Source organism: Panulirus ornatus, chromosome 1 (assembly GCF_036320965.1).
Source record: "Panulirus ornatus isolate Po-2019 chromosome 1, ASM3632096v1, whole genome shotgun sequence".
Taxonomy (NCBI): domain Eukaryota; kingdom Metazoa; phylum Arthropoda; class Malacostraca; order Decapoda; family Palinuridae; genus Panulirus; species Panulirus ornatus.
In genome coordinates this window covers 44,989,478-45,015,684 of record NC_092224.1, presented here as the reverse complement: position 1 = coordinate 45,015,684, position 26,207 = coordinate 44,989,478, and the positions used below count along the sequence as shown (strand labels likewise).

Here is a 26,207-nt window from a genome sequence, read left to right as displayed (position 1 = left end):
GTAAGGGGAGTGGGGGAGGAATGGGATGTATTTAAGGAAGCAGTGATGGCTTGCGCAAAAGATGCTTGTGGCATGAGAAGCGTGGGAGGTGGGTTGATTAGAAAAGGTAGTGAGTGGTGGGATGAGGAGGTAAGATTACCAGTGAAAGAGAAGAGAGAGGCATTTGGATGATTTTTGCAGGGAAAAAATGCAAATGAGTGGGAGAGGTATAAAAGAAAGAGGCAGGAGGTCAAGAGAAAGGTGCAAGAGGTGAAAAAGAGGGCAAATGAGAGTTGGGGTGAGAGAGTATCATTAAATTTCAGGGAGAATAAAAGATGTTTTGGAAGGAGGTAAATAAAGTGCGTAAGACAAGGGAGCAAATGGGAACTTCAGTGAAGGGGGCGAATGGGGAGGTGATAACAAGTAGTGGTGATGTGAGAAGGAGATGGAGTGAGTATTTTGAAGGTTTGTTGAATGTGTTTGATGATAGAGTGGCAGATATAGGGTGTTTTGGTCGAGGTGGTGTGCAAAGTGAGAGGGTTAGGGAAAATGATTTGGTAAATAGAGAAGAGGTAGCAAAAGCTTTACGGAAGATGAAAGCCGGCAAGGCAGCAAGTTTGGGTGGTATTGCAGTGGAATTTATTAAAAAAGGGTGTGACTGTAATGTTGACTGGTTGGTAAGGTTATTTAAGGTATGTATGATTCATGGTGATGTGCCTGAGGATTGTTGGAATGCTTGAATAGTGCCATTGTACAAAGGCAAGGGGGATAAGAGTGAGTGCTCCAATTACAGAGGTATAAATTTGTTGAGTATTCCTGGGAAATTATATGGGAGGGTATTGATTGAGAGTGTGAAGGCATGTGCAAAGCATCAGATTGGGGAAGAGCAGTGTGGTTTCAGAAGTGGTAGAGGATGTGTGGATCAAGTGTTTGCTTTGAAGAATGTATGTGAGAAATACTTAGAAAAACAAATGGATTTGTATGTAGCATTTATTGATCTGGAGAAGGCATATGATAGAGTTGATAGAGATGCTCTGTGGAAGGTATTAAGAATATATGGTGTGGGGGGCAAGTTGTTAGAAGCAGTGAAAAGTTTTTATCGAGGATGTAAGGCATGTGTAGGTGTAGGAAGAGAGGAAAGTGATTGGTTCTCAATGAATGTAGGTTTGCGGCAGGGGTGTGTGATGTCTCCATGGTTGTTTAATTTGTTTATGGATGGGGTTGTTAGGGAGGTGAATGCAAGAGTTTTGGAAAGAGGGGCAAGTATGCAATCTGTTGTGGATGAGAGAGCTTGGGAAGTGAGTCAGTTGTTGTTCGCTGATGATACAGCGCTGGTGGCTGATTCATGTAAGAAACTGCAGAAGCTGGTGACTGAGTTTGGTAAAGTGTGTGAAAGAAGAAAGTTAAGAGTAAATGTGAATAGGAGCAAGGTAATTAGGTACAGTAGGGTTGAGGGTCAATTCAACTGGGAGGTAAGTTTGAATGTAGAAAAACTGGAGGAAGTAAAGTGTTTTAGATATCTGGGAGTGGATCTTGCAGTGGATGGAACCATAGAGGCGGAAGTGAATCATAGGGTGGGGGAGGGGGCGAAATTCTGGTAGCCTTGAAGAATGCTTGGAAGTCGAGAACATTATCTCGGAAAGCAAAAATGGTTATGTTTGAAGGAATAGTGGTTCCAAGGATGTTGTATGGTTGCGAGGCGTGGGCTATGGATAGAGTTGTGCGCAGGAGGGTGGATGTGCTGGAAATGAGATGTTTATGGACAATATGTGGTGTGAGGTGGTTTGATCGAGTAAGTAATGTAAGGGTAAGAGAGATGTGTTGTAATAAAAAGAGTTTGGTTGAGAGAGCAGAAGGGGGTGTTTTGAAGTGGTTTGGTCACATGGAGAGAATGAGTGAGGAATGATTGACCAAGAGGATATATGTGTCAGAGGTGGAGGGAGCGAGGAGAAGTGGGAGACCAAATTGGAGGTGGGAAGATGGAGTGAAAAAGATTTTGAGTGATCAGGGCCTGAACATGCAGGAGGGTGAAAGGCGTGCAAGGAATAGAGTGAATTGGAACGATGTGGTATACCGGGGTTGACATGCTGTCAATGGATTGAACCAGGGCATGTGAAGCGTCTGGGGTAAAATATGAAAAGTTGTGTGGGGCCTTGATGTGGAAAGGGAGCTATGGTTTCGGTGCATTATTACATGACAGCTAGAGACTGAGTGTGAACGAATGGGACCTTTGTTGTGTTTTCCTAGCGCTACCTCGCACACATGAGGGGAGATGGGGTTGTTATTCCATGTATGGCGAGGTGGCGATGGGAACAAATAAAGGCAGACAGTATGAATTATGTACATGTGTATATATGTATATGTCTGTGTGTGTATATATATGTGCACATTGAAAGGTATAGGTGTGTATATTTGCGTGTGTGGACGTGTATGTATATACATGTGTATGTGGGCGGGTTGGGCCATTCTTTCGTCTGTTTCCTTGCGCTACCTCGCTAACGCGGGAGACAGCGACAAAGCAAAATAAATATATATATATATATATATATATATATATATATATATATATATATATATATATATATATATATATATATATATATATATATATATATATATATATATAATATGATACAAGAACGGGACATGGATCCATTGCCTTGCTTAATCACGTTAAAAACCATGATCATTATATGGACTGGATTCATGACATCTCAGTCATTAACTCTAACTCTATTACCAAGAGAAATATCATTGAATCTTCTATTATTGAATCCACAAAGAATTATAATCTTATACTGGTGATGGTCTATACAAAATGGATAACTTCACTGTTGATTAAATTCGTAAACAATTCTCATTCTTTCCACAAATGTTTATGATACACTCGTTGTCTGTCTTATACAATCGCATGTTTACGAAATGGCGTCCTACCTACGTCTCTTCGTTGTATAACAACTGACCGTTATATTTCTCTCTTGTGTTTCCCCTGATGATGTGGTTATTACACGAAAGTGCACTTGGGATCTTTTCGTGTTAAAATCCTCCGCGAACTCAGGAATATATATATATATATATATATATATATATATATATATATATATATATATATATATATATATATATATATATATATATATATATATATATATATATATATGTATATATATATATATATATATATATATATATATATATATATATATATATATATATATATATATATATATTTTTTTTTTTTTTTCTTTTTTATTTTGCGTTGTCGCTGTCTCCCGCGTCAACGAGGTAGCGCAAGGAAACACACGAAGGAATGTCCCAACCCACCCATATACACATGTATATACATACACGTCCACACACGCAAATATACATCCTATACATCTCAACGTATACATATATATATATATATATATATATATATATATATATATATATATATATATATATATATATATATATATATATATATATATATATATATATATATATATATATATATATATATATATATGTATACGTTGCATATGTATATCCCCTATCCCTGGGGATAGGGGATTAAGAATACTTCCCACCTATTCCCTGCTTGTCGTAGAAGGCGACTAAAAGGGGAGGGAGCGGGGGGCTGGAAATCCTCCCCTCTCGTTTTTTTTTTTTTTTTTTTAATTTTCCAAAAGAAGGAACAGAGAATTGGGCCAGGTGAGGGTATTCCCTCAAAGGCCCAGTCCTCTGTTCTTAATGCTGCCTCGCTAACGCGGGAAATGGCGAATAGTTTAAAAGAAAAGAAAGATATATACACGCACAGACATATACATATATACACATGTACATAATTCATACTGTCTGCCTTTATTCATTCCATCGCCACCTCGCCACAAATGCAATAACAACCCCCTCCCCCCTGATGTGTGCGAGGTAGCGCTAGGAAAAGAAACAAAGGCCACATTCGTTCACACTCAGTCTCTAGCTGTCATGTAATAATGCACCGGAACCACAGCTCCCTTTCCACATCCAGGCCCCACAGAACTTTCCGTGTTTTACCCCAGACGCTTCACATGCCCTGGTTCAATCCATTGACAGCACGTCGACCTCGGTATACCACATCGTTCCAATTCACTCTATTCCTTGCACGCCTTTCACCCTCGTGCATGTTTAGGCCCCGATCACTTAAAATCTTTTTCACTCCATCTTTCCACCTCCTATTTGGTCTCCCACTTCTCCTCGTTCCTTTCACCTCTGACACATATATCCTCTTGGTCAATCTTTCCTCACTCATTCTTTCCATGTGACCGAACCATTCAAAACACCCTCTACTGCTCTCTCAACCACACTCTTTTTATTACCACACATCTCTCTTACCCTGTTATTACTTACTCATCAAACCACCTCACACATATTGTCCTCAACCATCTCATTTCCAGCACATCCACCCTCCTGCGCACAACTCTATTTATAACCCACGCCTCGCAAGCAAATAACATTGATGGAACAACTATTCCTTCAAACAACCCATTTTTGCTTTCCGAGATAATGTTCTCGACTGCCACACATTCTTCAACGCTCCCAGAATTTTCGCCCTCTCCCCCACCCTATGATTCACTTCCGCCTCTATGGTTCCATCCGCTGCCAAATCCACTCCCAGATATCTAAAACACTTCACTTCCTCCAGTTTTTCTCCATTCGAACATACTTCCCAATTGACTTGACCCTCAACCCTACTGTACCTAATAACCTTGCTCTTATTCACATTTACTCTTAACTTTCTTCTTTCACACACTTTACCAAACTCAGTCACCAGCTTCTGCAGTTTATCACACGAATCAGCCACCAGCGCTGTATCATCAAAGAACAACAACTGACTCACTTCCCAAGCTTTCTCATTCACAACAGACTGCATACTTGCCCCTCTTTTCAAAACTCTTGCATTCACCTCCCTACAACCCCATCCATAAACAAATTAAACAACCATGGTGACATCAAACACCCCTGCCGCAAACCTACATTCACTGAGAACCAATCACTTTCCTCTATTCCTACACGTACACATGCCTTACATCCTCGATAAAAACTTTTCACTGCTTCTAACAACTTGCCTCCCACACCATATATTCTTAATACCTTCCAAAGAGCATCTCTATCAACTCTATCATATGCCTTCTCCAAATCCATAAATGCTACATACAAATCCATTTACTTTTCTAAGTATTTCTCACATACATTCTTCAAAGCAAACACCTGATCCTCACATCCTCTACCACTTATGAAACCACACTGTTCTTCCCCAATCTGATGCTCTGTACATGCTTTCACCCTCTCAATCAATACCCTCCCATATAATTTACCAGGAATACTCAGCAAACTTATACCTCTGTAATTTGAGCACTCACTTTTATCCCCTTTGCCTTTGTACAATGGCACTATGCAAACATTCCGCCAATCCTCAGGCACCTCACCATGAGTCATGCATACATTAAATAACCTTATCAACCAGTCAATAATACAGTCACCCCCTTTTTTAATAAATTCCACTGCAATACCATCCAAACCTGCTGCCTTGCCGGCTTTCATCTTCCGCAAAGCTTTTACTACCTCTTCTCTGTTTACCAAATCATTCTCCCTAACCCTCTCTCTGCACACCACCTCGACCAAAATACCCTACATCTGCCACTCTGTCATCAAACACATTCAACAAACTTTTAAAATACTCACTCCATCTCCTCACATCACCACTACTTGTTATCACCTCCCCATTAGCCCCCTTCACTGAAGTTCCCATTTGTTCCCTTGTTTTACGCACTATATTTCCCATCTTGCAAAACATCTTTTTATTCTCCTTAAAATCTAATGATGCTCTCTCACCCCAACTCTCATTTGCCCTCTTTTTCATCTCTTGCACCTTTCTCTTGACCTGCCTCTTTCAATTATACATATCCCAGTCATTTGCATTATTTCCCTGCAAAGATTGTCCAAATGCCTCTCTTTTTTTCACTAATAATCTTACTTCTTCATCCCACCACTCACTACCCTTTCTAATCTGCCCACCTCCCACTCTTCTCATGCCACAAGCATCTTTTGCGCAATCCATCACTGCTTTCTTAAATACATCCCATTCCTCCCCCACTCCCCTTACCTCCTTTGTTCTCACCTTTTTCCATTCTATACCCTGTTTCTCCTGGTACTTCCTCACACAAGTCTCCTTCCCAAGCTTACTTGCTCTCACCACTCTGTTCACCCTAACATAGTCTTCTTTTCTGAGAACCTGTACAAATCTTCACCTTCACCTCCAAAGGATAACGATCAGACATTCCTCGAATTGCACCTCTTAGCACATTAACATCCAAAAGTCTCTCTTTCGTGCGCCTATCGATTAACACGTAATCCAATAACGCTCTCTGGCCATCTCTCCTGCTTATATACGTATACTTATGTATATTTCTCTTTTTAAACCAGGTATTCCCAATCACCACTCCTTTTTCACCACATAAATCTACAAGCTCTTCACCATATCCATTTACAACACTGAACACCCCATGTACACTAAGTATTCCCTCAACTGCCACATTATTCTCCTTTGTATGCAAATCACCCATCACTATAACCCGGTCTCGTGCATCAAAACTACTAACACACTCAACTGCTCTCAAAACACTTGCCTCTCATGATTTTTCTTCTCATGCCCAGGTCCATATGCACCAATAATCACCCATCTCTCTCTATCCACTTTCAGTTTTACCCATATCAATCTAGAGTTTACTCTCTCTCTCTCTCTCTCTCTCTCTCTCTCTCTCTCTCTCTCTCTCTCTCTCTCTCTCTCTCTCTCTCTCTATGTATATATTTTTTTTTTTTTTTTTTTTTTTTTTTTTTTTATACTTTGTCGCTGTCTCCCGCGTTTGCGAGGTAGCGCAAGGAAACAGACGAAAGAAATGGCCCAACCCCCCCCCCCCCCATACACATGTACATACACACGTCCACACACGCAAATATACATACCTACACAGCTTTCCATGGTTTACCCCAGACGCTTCACATGCCTTGATTCAATCCACTGACAGCACGTCAACCCCTGTATACCACATGACTCCAATTCACTCTATTCCTTGCCCTCCTTTCACCCTCCTGCATGTTCAGGCCCCGATCACACAAAATCTTTTTCACTCCATCTTTCCACCTCCAATTTGGTCTCCCTCTTCTCCTCGTTCCCTCCACCTCCGACACATATATCCTCTTGGTCAATCTCTCCTCACTCATTCTCTCCATGTGCCCAAACCATTTCAAAACACCCTCTTCTGCTCTCTCAACCACGCTCTTTTTATTTCCACACATCTCTCTTACCCTTACGTTACTTACTCGATCAAACCACCTCACACCACACATTGTCCTCAAACATCTCATTTCCAGCACATCCATCCTCCTGCGCACATCTCTATCCATAGCCCACGCCTCGCAACCATACAACATTGTTGGAACCACTATTCCCTCAAACATACCCATTTTCGCTTTCCGAGATAATGTTCTCGACTTCCACACATTTTTCAAGGCTCCCAAAATTTTCGCCCCCTCCCCCACCCTATGATCCACTTCCGCTTCCATGGTTCCATCCGCTGACAGATCCACTCCCAGATATCTAAAACACTTCACTTCCTCCAGTTTTTCTCCATTCAAACTCACCTCCCAATTGACTTGACCCTCACCCCTACTGTACCTAATAACCTTGCTCTTATTCACATTTACTCTCAACTTTCTTCTTCCACACACTTTACCAAACTCAGTCACCAGCTTCTGCAGTTTCTCACATGAATCAGCCACCAGCGCTGTATCATCAGCGAACAACAACTGACTCACTTCCCAAGCTCTCTCATCCCCAACAGACTTCATACTTGCCCCTCTTTCCAGGACTCTTGCATTTACCTCCCTTACAACCCCATCCATAAACAAATTGTACAAAGGCAAAGGGGATAAGAGTGAGTGCTCAAATTACAGAGGTATAAGTTTGTTGAGTATTCCTGGTAAATTATATGGGAGGGTATTGATCGAGAGGGTGAAGGCATGTACAGAGCATCAGATTGGGGAAGAGCAGTGCGGTTTCAGAAGTGGTAGAGGATGTGTGGATCAGGTGTTTGCTTTGAAGAATGTATGTGAGAAATACTTAGAAAAGCAAATGGATTTGTATGTAGCATTTATGGATCTGGAGAAGGCATATGATAGAGTTGATAGAGATGCTCTGTGGAAGGTATTAAGAATATATGGTGTGGGAGGCAAGTTGTTAGAAGCAGTGACAAGTTTTTATCGAGGATGTAAGGCATGTGTACGTGTAGGAAGAGAGGAAAGTGATTGGTTCTCAGTGAATGTAGGTTTGCGGCAGGGGTGTGTGATGTCTCCATGGTTGTTTAATGTATATATATATATATATATATATATATATATATATATATATATATATATATATATATATATATATATATATATATATATATATATATATATATATTCTTATCTTTTATGTACACACATGTACACATATGGATACCAGTACCTGTGACGGGTACCATATGGGCACCAGGACCTGTGATACGTGCCATATGGGCACAGGTACCTGTAATGGGAACCATATGGATACCTAGTACCTGTTATGGGTGCCATATTGGCACCAGGACCTGTGATACGTGCCATATGGACACAAGTACCTGTAATGGGAACCATATGGATGCCAGTACCTGTGACGGGTGCCATGTGGGCACCAGTGCCTATTATGGGTGTCATATGGACACGAGTACCTGTTATGGGTACCATATGGGCACCAGGACCTGTGATACGTGCCATATGGGCACAAGTACCTGTAATGGGAACTATATGGATACTAGTACCTGTGACGGGTGCCATGTGGGCACCAGTGCCTATTATGGGTGCCATATGGACACGAATACCTGTTATGGGTGCCATATGGGCACCAGTACCTGTGATTGGTGCCATATAGACACTAGTATCTGTGATGGGTTCCGTATAGGCACCGGTACCTGTGATGAGTGCCATATGGGTACCAGTAGCTATGATGTGTGACATATGGGCACAAGTGCTTGTGATGGGTACCATATGGTCACCGGCACCTGTGATGGGTGCCATATGGGCACCGGTACCTGTGATGGGTGCCATATGGGCACAAATACCTGTGATGGGTACCATACAGGCACAAATACCTGTGATGGGTACCATATGGGCGCCAGTACCTATAATGGGTGCCATACGGTTACCGGTACCTGTGATGGTTGCCATCTGGGCATCAATACCTGTGATGGGTGCCATAGTACCCATGATGGGTGCTCTATGGTCAAAAGTACCTGTGATGGGTGCCATGTAGAACGCAGATCTCATGATGGGTGCCATATGGTAACCAACACGTGTGATGGGTGCCATATGGGAACCAACACGTGTGATGGGTGGCATATAGGCACAAGTACCTGTTACAGGTGCCATATGGTCACCAGTACCTGTGATTGGCACCATATGGGCACCATTACCTGTGATAATCATCATAAGGGCATCAGTACCAGTGATTGGTGCCATATGGGCACCAGTACCTGTGATGGGTTCCATATTGGCACCAGTACCTGTGATGCGTTCCACATTGGCACCAGTACCTGTGATAGGTGCCATATTGGCACCAGTACCTGTGATGGGTGCCATATGGGCACCAGTAACTGTGATGGGTGCCATGTGGACACCAGTAACTGTGATGGGTGCCATGTGGACACCAGTAACTGTGATGGGTGCCATATGGGCACCAGTAACTGTGATGGGTGCCATGTGGACACCAGTAACTGTGATGGGTGCCATGTGGACACCAGTAACTGTGATGGGTGCCATGTGGACACCAGTAACTGTGATGGGTGCCATGTGGACACCAGTAACTGTGATGGGTGCCATGTGGACACCAGTAACTGTGATGGGTGCCATGTGGACACCAGTAACTGTGATGGGTGCCATGTGGACACCAGTAACTGTGATGGGTGCCATGTGGACACCAGTAACTGTGATGGGTGCCATGTGGACACCAGTAACTGTGATGGGTGCCATGTGGACACCAGTAACTGTGATGGGTGCCATGTGGACACCAGTAACTGTGATGGGTGCCATGTGGGCACCAGTAACTGTGATGGGTGCCATGTGGACACCAGTAACTGTGATGGGTGCCATGTGGACACCAGTAACTGTGATGGGTGCCATGTGGACACCAGTAACTGTGATGGGTGCCATGTGGACACCAGTAACTGTGATGGGTGCCATGTGGGCAAAAGTATTCATAACTGTTGTGTTTGTAATGAACAGTGATGTCCAGCAGATGCTTATCCTCAGGAGGTTACGTTTACACATGCCGGTTACCGTGAGACATCTGTTACAGGTGAAACATCTTTTACAGGAGAGACATCTGTTATAGGTGAGACATCTCTTACGGGTGAGACATCCTCGACAGGTGAGATATCTGTTGCAAGTGAGATATGTATTAAAGACGAGGCATCTTTTACATGTGAGACATATGCTACATATGAGCCATCTCTAAGAGGTTTGACAACTGTTACAGGTAAGACATCTGTTACAGGGGAGAAATTTGTTACAGGTGAGAAGTGTTACACGTGTGACACATGCTACAGTTAAGACATATGTTACATGAGAGAAGTGTTACAAGTGAGATATGTGTTACAAGTGAGACATCTGTAAGAGCTGAGATATGTGTTACAGGTAAGACATGTGTTACAAGTGAGACGTGTTACGGGTGAGACGTCTGTCAAAGGTGAGACGTGTGTTACATATGATATATATGTTACTGGTGAGACATGTGTTAAAGGTGAGACATATGTTACAGGTGAAACATGAGTTACATATGAGATATGTGTTACTGGTGAGACATGGTTAAAGGTGAGACATATGTTACAGGTGAGACATGTGTTACAGGTGAGACATATGTTACAGGTGAGACATATGTTACAGGTGAGACATGTGTTAAAGGTGAGACATGTGTTAAAGGCGAGACATGTGTTACTGGTGAGACATGGTTAAAGGTGAGACATATGTTACAGGTGAGACATGTGTTAAAGGTGAGACATGTGTTACAGGTGAGACATATGTTACAGGTGAGACATGTGTTAAAGGTGAGACATGTGTTTAAGGTGAGACATGTGTTGCAGGTGAGACATATGTTGCAGGTGAGACATGTGTTACAAGTGAGACATGTGTTACAGGTGAGACATGTGTTACAGGTGAGACATGTGTTACGGGTGAGACATATGTTGCAGGTGAGACATGTGTTACAAGTGAGACATGTGTTACAGGTGAGACATGTGTTACAGGTGAGACATGTGTTACAAGTGAGACATGTGTTACAGGTGAGACATGTGTTAAAGGTGAGACATGTGTTACAAGTGAGACATGTGTTAAAGGTGAGACATGTGTTACAGGTGAGACATGTGTTACAAGTGAGACATGTGTTACAGGTGAGACATGTGTTAAAGGTGAGACATGTGTTACAGGAGAGACATGTGTTACAAGTGAGACATGTGTTACAGGTGAGACATGTGTTACAGGTGAGACATGTGTTACAGGTGAGACATGGGTTACAAGTGAGACATGTGTTACAGTTGAGACATGTGTTACAGGTGAGACATGTGTTACAAGTGAGACATGTGTTACAGGTGAGACATGTGTTACAGGTGAGACATGTGTTAAAGGTGAGACATGTGTTACAGGTGAGACATGTGTTAAAGGTGAGACATGTGTTACAGGAGAGACATGTGTTACAAGTGAGACATGTGTTACAGGTGAGACATGTGTTACAGGTGAGACATGTGTTACAGGTGAGACATATGTTACAGGTGAGACATGTGTTACTGATGAGACATGTGTTACAGGTGAGACATGTGTTCCCGGTGAGATATATGTTACAGGTGAGACATGTGTTACAGGTGAGACATGTGTTACAGGTGAGACAAATGTTACAGGTGAGACATGTGTTACAGGTGAGACATATGCTACATGTGAAACATGTGTTACAGGTGAGACATATGTTACAGGTGAGACAGTTGTTACAGGTAAGGCATGTGTTACAGATGAGACATGTGTTACAGGTGAGACATGTGTTTACAAGTGAGACATCTGTTACAGGTGAGACATATGTTATAGGTGAGACATGTGTTACAGGTGAAACATGTGTTACTGGTGAGACATGTGTTACAGGTGAGACATGTGTCACAGGTGACACATATGTTACAGTTGAGACATATGTTACAGGTGAGACATGTGTTACACTGAGACATGTGTTGCAGGTGAGACATATGTTACAGGTAGGACATGTGTTACAAGTGAGACCAGTGTTACAAGTGAGACATCTGTTACAGGTGAGACGTCTGTTACAGGTGAGACATGTGTTACAGGTGAGACATCTGTTACAGGTTTGACAACTGTTACAGGTGAGACATATTTTATAGGTGAGACATGTGTTTCAGGTGAGACATGTGTTACAGATGAGGCTTGTGTCACAGGTGAGACATGTGTTACAGGTGGGACGTCTTTTACAGGTAAGACATGTGTTACAGGTGAGACATGTGTTACAGGTGGGACATGTGTTACAGGGGAGACATGTGTTACAGGTGGGACGTATGTTACAGGTGAGACATGTGTTACAGGGGAGACATGTGTTGTGGGACGTCTGTTACAGGTAAGACATATGTTACAGGTGAGACATATGTTACATGGGAGACATGTGTTGCAGGGGAGACATCCATGTAGTAAATATAGCTGTACATACACAGCAGCAGATGATAAGGTTTAGGTGTGCGACTCCCGTATTGGCTGACACTAACCAGACGGTATAAGGAGGAGGATGTTATTACCTCGTGTGCCAGAGATCCATGACTGGGTCCCTCCGTGTCTATGAGGGCCAGAACGGCGGCCGGTAGTGTGGTCAGGAGGAAAGTGGCCACTATGGCCAGTAGGAGGTAGATGAGGCGCTGCTCCTGCTGACTCCTATAGCTATCCTCGCTCCTTTTGCTGGTGTTGCTGCCCTGTGTGGTTACTGCTCGTTTGTTTTTGGTGATGTCTCTGCGTCGTGCCGTCACCTGCCTGAAACTGTAAATGATGCAGAAGTTGAGGACAACGAGGAGAGTGGCGGGGGCCATGCGGTGGCACAGCTCCACCACCACCAGCCACACGTACCACACCCCAGGGTGAGCCATCTTCACTGCATCGTAGGTGTAGGCAAGGCTGGTCTCGTTGAGGTGCACCTCCTGGGAGAAGCCATGAGGCGTGTAGAGCAGAACGGGCACCAGGAGAGACTAGGTAATACGGATCAGAGCCAGGTTAGGAGCGCTGACGGTCTGGTAGCGACGTGGCTGACACACGGCCACGTACCGGTCCACTGACAGACCTACCACAATGTACACGCTGGCACTCGTTAGGGCATTCTGAACAGGGGTCTCCAAGTGAGCGTAGTAGAAGGCCCAAGCATGGGAGAGCTGAGTACGATCGAAGTGAACGATGGAAGGAAGGAGGGAGAGAGAGGCGAGCATGTCTGTTATGGCCAGCCACATGAGGTAGGAGAAGGTGGTTGCCTGAGCCTGCCGCTGCTGGCGTGATACCCTCCACAACATGACAACGTTCAACAGGTTGGTCAAGACTCCCACACAGATGAGCGTTGGCACCAGGTAGCGGTAGGTTACCACGTTCACAAACGCCAGCTGACCATCACTGACACCACACTCCTCCTGGTACGTCGTGTTACACTTCATCCTCCTCAGCCTTTCCACACGACACCTGCGGACAAAAGGTGGTATTATAATGTAAGCTTTCAGGTGACTAGGGGAGTGATGTAAGGTTTCAGATGACTATGAGATCAATGTAAGCTTTCAGGTAACCAGGCAAGTAACGTCAGCTTTCAAGTGATCAAGAGAGTGAGGTAAGCCTTCAGATTACCAGGAGAGATATGTAAGTTTTCAGGTGACCAGGAGAGTGATGTAAGCTTTCAGGTTATCAGAAGAATAATGTAAACCTTCAGTGGAGTGTGAGAGAAGTATACGCTTTCAGGTGACTTGGGGAGTAATGTAAGCTTTCATGTAAATAGGGCAGTAATGTAAGCTTTCAGGTGACCGAAGAGTAATGTAAGCAATCAGGTGACCAGAGAGTAATGTAAGCATTCAGGTGACTATGAGAATAATGCAAGCTTTCAGGTAACCAGGCAAGTAACGTAGACTTTCAAGTGATCAAGAGAGTGAGGTAAGCCTTCAGATTACCAGGAGAGATATGTACGTTTTCAGGAGACCAGGCAGGTAATGCAAGCTTTCAAGTAACCAGGCGAGCAATGTAAGCTTGCAGATCACAAGAAGAGTAATGTAAGCTTTTAGGTGACTAGGAGAATAATATAATCTTTCAGGTGACTAGGAGAGTAATGTAAGCTTTCGGATGACCAGGCGAGCAATGTAAGCTTTCAGGTGATCAGGGAAGTAACGTAAGCTTTCAGGTGACCAGGTGAATAATAAAAGCTTTCAGGTGATTAGGCAGAAATGTAAGCTTTCAGGTGACCAGCGACTACTCTAGGCTTTCATGTAACTGGGAGAGTAATGTAAGCTTTCAAGTGACCAAGAGAGCAATGTAAGCTTTCAGGTGACCAGACGAGTAATGTACGCTTTCAAGTGATCAGGCGAGCAATGTAAGCTTTCAGATGATCAGGCGAGTAATGTAAACATTTAAGTGACCAAACGAATAACGTAAGATTTCAAATGGCCAGGAGAGTAATATAAGCTTTCACGTAACTAGAAAAGTAATGTAAGCATCCAGGTGACCAGGAGAGTCATGTAAACTTTTAGGTGGCTAGGAGAGGATTATAAGCTTTCTAGTGATCAGGCGAGTAATGTAAGCTTTCAGGTGACCAGGAGGGTAACGTAAGCTTTCAGGTGACTAGGAGAGTAATGTAAGCTTTGAGTTGACCAGGAGAATAGTGTAATGTTTTAGGTGACCAGGAGGGTAATGTGAGCTTTCAAGGTGACAAGGAGAGTAATGTAAACTTTCAGGTGACTAGCAGAATAAAGTAAGCTTTCAAGTGACTAGGGGAGTGATGTAAGCTTTTAGGTGAATAAGAGAGTAAGGTAAGCTTTCATGTGACCAGCAGAGCAATGTAAGCTTTCAAGTGACTATGAAAATAAAGTTAGCTTTCAGGTAACCAGGCGAGTATTATAAGTTTTCGTGTTACCAAGACAGTAAGGTAAGCCTTTAGATGACCAGGAGAGTAATGTAGGTTTTCAGGTGATCAGGATAGGAAAGTAAGCTTTCAGGTGAGGAGGCGAGTAGCGTAAGTTTTCAGGTGACCAGGAAATTAATTTAAGCTTTCAGATGACCAGGCAAGTAATGCAAGCTTTCAGGTGACCAGGAGATTAATGTAAGCTCTCAGGTGATTAGAAGAATAATGTAAGCTTCCAGGTAACCAGGGGAGTAATGTAAACTTTCAGGTGACTAGGAGAGTAATGTAAGCTTTCAAGGTGACAAGGAGAGTAACGTAAGTTTCATGTGACCAAGAGAGTAATGCAAGCTTTCAGGTGACCAGGAGAGAGAGAGTAATGTAAGCTTTCAAGTGACTAAGAGAGTAATATAAACTTTCAGGTGACCAGGTGATTAACATAAATTTTCAGGTGGCTAGGAGAGTAATGTAAGCTTTCGGGTGATGAGGCGAGTAATGTAAACTTTCAGGTGAACATGAGAGTAATGTTTGCTTTCAGGTGACTAAGAGATTGCTGTAAGCTTTCAGGTGACTAGGAGAGTAATGTAAGCTATTTGGTTATCAGAAAAGTAAAGTAAGCTATCAGATGACTGAGATGGTAATGTACGCTGTCATGTGACATGGAGAGTAATGTAAACTTTCAGATGACTAGGAAAGTAATGTAAGCTTCCGTGATGGTGACAATGAGAGTAATGTAAACTTTCAAGTGACTAGGAGAGTAATATAAGCTTTTAGGTGACTAGAAGAGTAATGTAAACCTTCAGGTGACCAGGAGAGTATTTTAAGCTTTCAGATGACCAGGCAAGTAATGTACTCTTTCGGGTCACCATGCGAGTAATGTATGGTTTCAGATGCCCAGGACAGTAATATAAGCTCTCAGGTAACTAGAACAGTAATGTAAGCTTCCAGGTGACCAAGAGAGTAATGTAAACGTTTAGGTGACCAGGAGAAAATCGTAAGCTCTCGGGTCACTAGGTGAGGAATGTAAGCTTTCAGGTGACCAGAAGAGTAATGCAAGCCTTCAAATGATTGAGAGAGTAATATAAGCTTTTAGGTGACCAAGAGAGTAATGTAAGCTTTCATGTGACCAAAACAGTAATGTAAAGTTTCAGGTGACTAGGAGAATAATGAAAGCTTTCAGGTAACTAGGAGAGTAATGTAAACTTTCAGGTGACTAGGAGAGTAGTGTAAGCTTTCGGGTGACCAGGAGAGTAATGTAAACTTTCATGTGGCTAAGAGAGTAATGTAAGCTTTCAGGTGACTAGGAGAGTAATATAAGCTTTCAGGTGACCAAGAAAGTAACTTAAGCTTTGAGTTGACAAGGAGAGTAATGTAAGCTTTCAGGTGACTAGGAGAGTAATGTAAGCTTTCAGGTGACCAGGAGAGTATTCTAAGCTTTTAGGTGACCAGGCAAGTAATGTAAGCTTTTTGGTGATCAGGCGAGTAATGTATGAAATCAGGTGACTAGGAGAGTAATATAAGCTTTCGGATGACGAAGAAAGTAATTTAAGCTTTGAGTTGACAAGGAGAGTAATGTAAACTTTCAGGTGACTGGGAGAATAATGTAAGCTTTCAGGTAACTAGGAGAGTAATGTAAACTTTCGGGTGACCAGGAGAGTAATGTAAACTTTCATGTGGCTAAGAGAGTAATGTAAGCTTTCAGGTGACTAGGAGAGTAATATAAGCTTTCAGATGACCAAGAAAGTAACTTAAGCTTTGAGTTGACAAGGAGAGTAATGTAAGCTTTCAGGTGAGTAGGAGAGTAATGTAAGCTTTCAGGTGACCAGGAGAGTATTCTAAGCTTTTAGGTGACCAGGCAAGTAATGTAAGCTTTTTGGTGATCAGGCGAGTAATGTATGAAATCAGGTGACTAGGAGAGTAATATAAGCTTTCGGATGACGAAGAAAGTAATTTAAGCTTTGAGTTGACAAGGAGAGTAATGTAAACTTTCAGGTGACTAGGAGAATAATGTAAGCTTTCAGGTGACTAGGAGAGTAGTGTAAGCTTTCGGGTGACCAGGAGAGTAATGTAAACTTTCATGTGGCTAGGAGAGTAATGTAAGCTTTCAGGTAACTAGAAAAGTAACATAAACTTCCAGATGACCAGGAGAGTATTGTAAACTTTTAGGTGACTAGGAGAAGATTGTAAGCTTTCGGGTAACCAGGCGAGTAATGTAAGCTTTCAGGTTACTGAGAGAGTAATGTAAACTTTCAGGTGACCAAGAGAGGTATGTAAGCTCCCAGGTGACAACAGCAATGTAAACTTTCAGGTGACTAGGAGAGTAATGTAAGTTTTCAGGTTACTAGGAGAGTAATGGAAACTTTCAGGTGACTAGGAGAGTAATGTAAGCTAACAGATGACTAGGAGAGCAATATTAGCTTTCAAGTGACCAGGTGAGTATTATATGCTTTCAGAAGACCAGACGAATAATGCAAGCTCTCGGATGATCAGGCGAATTATGTAAGCTTTCAGGTAACCAGGAGAGTAATGTAAGCTTTCAAGTGACTAAGAGAGTACTGTAATCTTTCAGGTGACCGGGAGAGTAATGTAATCTTTCAGATGACCAGGCGAATAATGGAAGATTTCAGATGACTAGGAGAGTATCATAAGATTTCAGGTGACCATGTGAGTAATAAAAGCTTTCAGGTGACCAAGCGAGTAATATAAGCTTTCAGGTGATCATGCGAATAATGTAACCAGACGAGTAATATAAGCTTTCATGTGACCAAGAGAGTAAGGTAATCCTTGAGGGGATCAGGAGAGTAATGTAAGTTTTCAGGTGATCAGGATAGTAAAGTAAGCTTTCAAATAAAGAGGCGAGTAATGTAATCTTTCAGGTGATAAGCTTTCAGGGAACAGGAGAGTAATGTAAGTTTTCAGGTAATTAGGAGAGTAATGTAGGCTTTGAGGTGACTAGGAGAGTTATGTAAATTTTCAGGTGACTATGAGAGGAATGTAAAATTTTAGGTGACTAGAAGAGTAATGTAAATTTCCGGGTGACCAAGAGAGTAATTCTATCTTTCAGGTAACTAGCAGAGTAATGTAAGCATTCAGGTGACTATAAAAGTAATGTAAGCTTTCAGATGACCAGGGGAGTAATGTAAGCTTTCAGGTGAGTAGGAGAGCAATGTAAGCTTTCTGGTGACCAGATGAGTAATAAAAGCTTTCAGGTGACCAATCAAGTGATGCAAGCTTTCTGGTGACCATGTAAGTCATGTAAGCTTTCAGGTGACCAGAAGGGTAATTTTAGCTTTCAGGTGAGTAGGAGAGTATTGTAAGATTTCAGATGACCATGTGAGTAATAAAAGCTTTCAGATGACCTGGCGAGTAATGTAAGTTTTTGAGTGATCATGCGAAAAATGTAAGCTTTAAGGTGAACAGAAGAGTAATGTAAGCTTTCGGGAGACCAGGAGAGAAATGTAAATCTTCAGGTTTACATTTCAGGTGACTGGGAGAGTGATGCATGCTTTCAGATGACTTGGGGATTAATGTAAGCTTTCATGTGACCAGGAGGGTAATGTAAGCTTTCAGGTGACTAGGAGAGTAAAAGAAGCTTTAAGGTGACCAAGTGAGTAATAAAAGTTTTCAGGTGACCAGGTGAGTAATGTAAGCTTCCGGATGATCATGCAAGTAATGTAAGTTTCCGGATGATCATGCAAGTAATGTAAGCTTTTAGGTGACCTGGAGTGGAGTATAAGGTTTCAGGTAATTAAGAGAGTAATGTAAACTTTCAGGTGACCGGGAGAGTAATGTAAACCTTAGGGTGACTAGGAGAGTAATGTAAGCTTCTAGATGACTAGGAGAGTAAAGTAAACTTTCAGGTGACTAAATGAGTAATGTCAGTATTCAGGTGACTAGAAGAGTAATGTAAGCTTCTAGATGACTAGGAGAGTAAGGTAAACTTTCAGGTGACTGATAGAGTAATGTAAGCTTTTGGGTAACCAAGCGAGTGATGTAAGCCTTCAGGTGCATAGAAGAGTAATGGTAGCTTTCAGGTGATTACGAAAGTAATGTAAGCTTTGAGGTGACTGAGAGAGTAATGTATATTTTCAGGTGATTAGGAGAATAATGTAAACTTTCAGGTGACTAGCGGAGTAATATAAACTTTCGGGTGACCAGGTGAGTAATTTAAACTTTCAGGCGACTAGCAGACAAATGTAAGCTTTCAGGTGACCAGGAGAGTAATGTAATTTTTCAGGAGAGTAGGAGAGTAATGTAAGCTTTGAAGTGACTAGGAGAGTAATGTAGACTTTCAGGTGACTGGGAGAGTAATATAATCCTTCAGGTGACTAGAAATGTAAGCTTTCAGGTGACCAGAAGAGTAATGCAAGCTTTCAGGTGACCAGACGAGTAATGTAAGCTCTCAGGTGAGTAGGAGAGTATTATAAGCTTTCAGGTTACCATGTGAGTTAAAGAAAAAAAGGTTGCAGGTGAGCAGGCGAGTAATGTAAGCTTTCAGGTGACCAGGGGAGTGATGTAAGATTTCAGGTGACCAGGAGAGTAATGTAAGCTTTCAGGTGACTAGGTGAATGATGTAAGCTTTCACTTGACTAGGAGAGTAATATAAATTTCATGTGACCAGGAGAATAATGTAAGCTTTTGGGGCACTAAGAGAGTAATATAAGGTTTCAGGTGACCAGGTGAGTATTGTAAATTTTTAGGTGACTAGGAGAGTTATGTAAGCTTTTGGTGATCAAGTAAGTAATGTGAGCTTTTAAGTGACTAGGAGAGTGATTTGAGCTTTCAGGTTATTAGGAGAATAATGTAAGCTTACATATGACCGGGAGAGAAATGTAAGCTTACAGGTGATCGGCAGATTAATGTAAATTATTCGGTGAGCAGACAATTAATGTAAATTATCAGGTGACCATACAATTAATGTAAGTTCTCAGGTGATCAGGCGAGTAATAGAAGTTTTCAGGTGACATAAAGAGTAATGTCAGGGCCTAGGTGATCAGGCGAGTAATGTAAGCGCTCAAGTGACCAGGAAAGTAATGCTGGCTTTTAACTGACCAGACAAGTAATGTAAGCTTTCTGGTGACCAATCATGTAATGTAAGGTTTCAGGTGACCAGGAGGGTAGTGTAAGCTTTCAGGTGACTAGGAGAGTAATATAAGCTTTAAGATGACCAGATGAGTAATAAAAGCTTTCAGGTGACCAGGCGAAATATGTAACTTTAGGGGTGATCATGCAATTAATGTAAGCTTTCAGGTGACCTGGAGTGGAATATTAGGTTTCAGGTGATTAAGAGAGTAATGTAAGCTTCTAGGTGACAAGGAGAGTAATGCAAACCTTCCGGTTACTAAGAGAGTAATGAAAGCTTTCGGGTGATCAGGTGAGTAATGCCAGCTTTCAGGTGATCAGGAGAGAAATGGAAGCTTTCTGGTGACTAGGAGAGTGATGTAAGCTTTTAGGTGACTCGGAGAGTAATACAGGATTTCATGTGACCAGGAGAGTAATGTAAGCTTTCAGGTAACTATGAAAATAACTTAAGCTATCAGGTAACCAGGGGAGTAATATAAGTTTTGATGTGACCAAGAGAGTAAGGTAAGCCTTTAGGTGACCAGAAGAGTAATGAAAGTTTTCAGGTGATCAAGGTAATAAAGTAAGCTTTTAGGTGAGGAAGCGAGTTATGTAAGCTTTCAGGTGACTAGACGAGTAATGTAAGCTTTCGTGTGACCAGGAGAGTAGTATGAGCTTTCAGGTGACTAAGAGTGCAATGGAAGTTTTTAGGTAACCAGGAGATTGATATAAGTTTTCATGTGACCTGGAGAGTTATGTAAGCATTCAGGTGACTAGGAGACTAATGTTAGCTTTCAGGTGACTGGGAGAGTAGTGTAAGTTTTCAGGTGACTAGCAGGGTAATATAAGCTTTAGGATGGTCATGCGAGTGATGTAAGCTTTCAGGTGACTACGAAAGCAATGCAATTTTTCCGGTGACTTGGAGAGTAATGGAAGCTTTCATATGATCAAAAAAGTAAAGTAAGCTTTCAGGTGACTATGAAAATAATGTAAGCCTTCAGGTAAGTAGGCGAGTAATATAAGAATTCTTGTGACTAAGACTCTGACCAGGAGAGTAATGTAAGCTTTCAGGTAACCTGGAGAGTATTTTAAGCTTTCGGGTGACCAGGAGAGTGATGTAAACTTTTATATGACGAGGAGTGTCATATATACTTTTTGGTGACCAGACGAGTAATGTAAGTTATCGGGTGATCATGCGAGTAATGTAAGCCTTCAGGTGACCAGGAGAGTAATGTAAGCTTTCAGGTGTCTAAGAGAGTAATGTTTAAGAGGGTATTGTATGCTTTTATTTGATAAGGAGAGTACTTTAAGTTTTCAGGTGACCAGGAGAGTAATGAAAGCTTTCAGGTGACTAAGAGAGTAATGTAAACTTTCATGTGACTAGTAGAGTAATTGAGCATTCAGGCGACAAAGAGAGTAATGTAAACTTTCAGGTGACTAAGAGAGTAATGTAAACTTTCATGCGACTACGTGAGTAATGCAAGCTTTCGGATGACCAGGCGAGTAATGCAAGCTTTCATGTGACCAGCCAGAGGAGTAATGTAAGCTCTCAGGTGGCTAGGAGAATGATACAAGTCTTAGGGTGACCAGGTGAGTAATATCAACTTTCGGGCTACTAGACGAGTAATGTAAGCTTTCGGGTGATCAAGTGAGTAATATATGGTTTCAGGTGACCAAGAGAGTAATGTAATTTTACAGGTGACTAAGAGAGTAGTGTAAGTTTTCAGGTAGCTAGGAGAGTAATGTAAGCCTTCAGGTGACAAGGTGAGTAATTTAAGCTTTCAGATGAGTAGGGGAGTAATGTAAGATTTCAGGTGACCAGGAGAATAATGTAAGATTTCAGATGACAAGGAGAGTATGTAAGCTTTCAGGTGACTAAGAAGGTAATGTAAATTTTTGGCGACTAGGCGAGTAATGTAAGATTTCAGCTTACCAAGCGAGTAATGTAAGCTTTCAAGTGAATAGGAGAGTAATGAAAGCCTTCATGTGACCGGAGAGCAATTTTAGTTTTCAGGTGACTATGAAAATAATGTAAGCTTTCAGGTAATCAAGGTAGTAATACAAGCCATCATGTGACCAAGAGAGTAATGTAAGTTTTCAGGTGATCAGGAAAGGAAAGTAAGCTTTCCGGTGAGGAGGCGAGTAATGTAAGCTTTCAGGTGGCCAGAAGAGTAAATGAAGCTTTCATGTGACCAGGCGAGTAATGTAAGCTTTCAGGTAACCAGACGAGTAATGTAAGCTTCCAGATAACCAGGAGAGTAATGTAAACTTTAAGGTAAGTAAAAGAACAGTATAAAGTTTCAGGTGACTAGGTGAGTAATAGAAATTTTCAGGTGATTCGGAGAATAATGTAAGCTTTCGGGTGATTGGGCGAGTAATCTAAGCTTTCAGGTGATCAGGAGAATAATGTAAGATTTCAGGTGACTAAGAGAATAATGTAGGCTTTTAGGTGACTAGGAGAGTGACATAAGCTTTCGGGTGAGTAGAAGAGTAATGTAAGCTTTCAGGTGATCAGCAGATTAATGTAAACTATTTGGTGACCAGACAAGTAATGTAAGCTTTTAGGTGACCAGGCGAGTAATATAAGTTTTCAGGTGACCTTGAGAGTAATGTAAGCTCTCAGGTGGCCAGAAAAGTAATGCAAGCACTCAAGTGACCAGGAAAGTAATGCACGCTTTCAGCTTACCAGACAAGCAATGGAAGCTTTCTGGTGACCAAGCAAATTATGTAAAGTTTCAGGTGACCAGGCAATTAATGTAAGCTTTCAGGTGACTAGGAGAGTAATATAAACTTTCAGGTGACCAGGTGAGTACTAAAAGTTTTCAGGTGACCAGGAGAAGAATGTAAGCTTTCAAGTGACAAAGAGAGCAGTGTAAGCTTCCAGGTGACTAGGGGAGTAATATAAACTTTCAGGTGACCAGGTGAGTACTAAAAGTTTTCAGGTGACCAGGAGAAGAATGTAAGCTTTCAAGTGACAAAGAGAGCAGTGTAAGCTTCCAGGTGACTAGGGGAGTAACGTAAGCATTCAGGTGAATAGGAGAGTAATGTAAGCTTTCAGGTAACCAGGCGAGAAATGTAAGGTTTCAGGTGATCAAGCAAGTAATGTAAACTTCCATGTGACCAGACAAGTGATGTATGCTTTCACGTGACCAGAAGAGTAATGTAAGCTTTCACATGTCCAGGAGAGTAATGTAAGGTTTCAGGTGACCAGGAGATTAATGCAAGCTTTCAGGTGACAATGAAAGTTATGCAAACTCTCAAGCGACCAGGCACGTAATGTAAACTTTCAGGTGACCAGGCAAAAAATATAAGCTTTCCTGTGGCCAGGTGAGTAACGTAAGCATTCAGGCGACCAGCATGTTAATGTAAACTATTATGTAACGAGAATAGTAATGTAAGCTTTCAGGTTACCAGGCGAGTAATGTAAGTTTTCGGTTTACTAGAAGAGTAAGTTAACATAAGATGAGGAGAGTAATATAAATTTTTAGGTGACGGAGAGAATAATGTAAGCTCTTACGTGACCGTAAGAATATCGTAATATATCAAGACCAGGGGATTGATGGTAAGCTTTCAGCTGACCAGAGAAGTAATGAAAGCTATCGAGTGACCAGGTGAGTAATGTAAGATATCAGATGAACAGGAGAGAAATGTAAGCTTCCTAGTGTCCAGGAGGGTAATGTAAAATTTCAGGTCACCAGGAGAGTAATGTAAGCTTTTAGGTGACCAGGCATATATCATAAGCTTTCAGGAGACCAGGTGAGTAATGTAAGCTTTCAGATGGCTAAAGAAGTTATCTAAGCTTTTAGGTGACCAGGTGAGTAATGCAAGCTTTCAGGTAATTAGGAAATCATTGTAAGCTTTCAGGAGACTAGGCAAATAATGTAAGCTTTCAGGTGACCAGACTGATAATATAAGCTTTCAGGTTCTCAGGAAAGTAATGTAAGCCTTAAGATGACGGAGTTATTAATGTTAGCTTTCAGCTGTTCAGATAAGCAATGCAAGCTTTGAAAGTGGCCAGGAGTGTAATGTTTGCTATCAGGTGACCCGAAGACTGATGTAAGATTTCAGCTGGCCAAAAGAGTTATGCAAGCTTTCAGGTGAGCAAGCTAGAAAAATAAACTTTCAGGTGACTAGGTGAGTAATGTAAGCTTTCAGGTGATATGGAAATAATATTTGCTTTCAGATAACAATGTGAGTCATGGAAGCTTTCAAGTGACTAGGAATGCAATGTAAGCATTCGGGTGACCAAGCAAATAGTGTAAGCTTTGAGGTGTCTAGGCAAGTAATGTAAGTTTTCAGGTGACCAGGCGAGTAATGTAAGGCTTTCTGTGACCAGAATAGTAACGTAACCTTTCAGGTGATAAGGAGAGTAATGTAAGCTTTCAGGTGACCAGGACAGTAATGTAAGTTCTCAGGAGACGAGACAAGTAATGCATGCTTCCAGGTGACCAGAGGAGTAATGTGAGCCTTTACATGTCCAGGAGCGTTAAGTAAGCTTTCAAGTGACCATGAGACTAATGTAAGCTTTCAGATGACAAGAAAAAAATATGTAAACTTTCAGGTGACCAGGCATGTAATGAAAGCTCTCTGCTGACCAGGGAAGTAATGTAAGCTTTCAGGTGACCAGGCAAATGATATAAGCTTTCCTGTAACCAGATGAGTAATGTAAGTATTCAGGTGACCAGCACATTAATCTAAACTATTAGGTGACCAGACAAATAAAGTAAGCTTTCAGGTGACCAGGCGAGTAATGTAAGTTTTCAGGTGACTAGGAGAGTAATATAAGCTATCAGGTGACAAAGAGAATATTTTAAGCTTTCAGGTGACCAAGAGAATATTGGAAGCTCACAGGTGACTATGAGAGAAATACATGCTTTAAGATGACCAAGAGAGTAACTGAAGTTCTTATGTGACCAAGAGAGTAATGTAAGCTTTTAGGTGACCAGTCAAGTAATATAAGCTTTCAGGTAACCAGGAGAAAAATGTATGCTTTCAGGTGACCAGAAGAGTAATGAAAACTTTCACGTGACCATGCAAATAATGTATGCTTTCAGGACCAGGCAAGTAATGTAAGCTAAAGTGACTAGCAGAGTAATGTAAGCTTATAGGCGACTAGACAATTCATGCAAGCTTTCAATGAACAGGAGAGTGATTTAGCCTTTCAGGTGACCAGGGGAATAATATAAGCTTTCAGGTTACCAGGCGAGTAATGCAAGAATTTAGGTGACAAGGAGAGTAATATAAACTTTCAGGTGACCAGGAATGAGATGTAAGCTTTCAGGTGACTAGGTGAGTAATGTAAATTTTCAGGTGACCAGGAGAGTAATGTAAGCTATCAGGTGACTAGGAGAGATCATAAGCTTTCAGGAGACCAAGAGAGTAACGGAAGTTCATAGGTGACCATGAGAGTAAGTAAGCTTTTAGGTGACCAGTCAAGTAATAATGTAAGCTTTCAGATGACCAGGTAAGTAATGTAAGCTTTCAGGTGACCAGGCGAGTAGTGTAAGCTAATTGATGACCAGGAGAGTAATGTATGTTTTCTAGTGATGCAGGAGAGAATATAGTTTCAGGTAGTTAGAGTAATGAAGCTTTCAGGTGACAGGAGAGTATGTATTATTTTTTTTTTTTTTTTTTTTTTTTTTTTTTTTTTTTTTTTTTTTTTTTTTTAATGTAAGCTTTTTAGGTGACCAGGCAGTATGTAAGCTTTAGATGGCCGGAATGTAAGTTCCGGTTTCGGTGACCAGGACGAAATAAGTTTAGGTGACCAGGTAAATGTAATGTTTCAGTGGCAGCAAGTAATGTAAGCTTCAGATGACCAGGAGAAGTAATGTAAGCATTTCAGGCTACCAGAGAGTGTAAGCTAATTGATGTAGGATAATGTATGTTTTCAGTGACAGGAGAATTAAGCTTTCAGGTGAAGGAGAGTATGAGCTTTAGGTGCCAGGAGAGTATG

The 26,207-nt window shown here is 41.6% G+C and overlaps 2 protein-coding genes across 3 annotated transcripts in view; one reads left to right on the top strand and one right to left on the bottom strand.

Annotated features, from left to right (window-relative positions):
* The window catches only part of LOC139748824 (probable G-protein coupled receptor AH9.1), a 28,411-nt gene extending 14,604 nt beyond the window's left edge, over nt 1–13,807 (bottom strand). Inside the window, 1 exon segment of the mRNA XM_071662248.1 lies at nt 12,858–13,807. Coding sequence (XP_071518349.1) covers nt 12,858–13,751 — 894 coding nt within the window. The 5' untranslated portion in view covers nt 13,752–13,807.
* Nucleotides 1–26,207, top strand: part of LOC139748840 (uncharacterized) — a 349,230-nt gene that overhangs the window by 183,831 nt on the left and 139,192 nt on the right. The gene's annotated exons all lie outside the window — the stretch shown is intronic.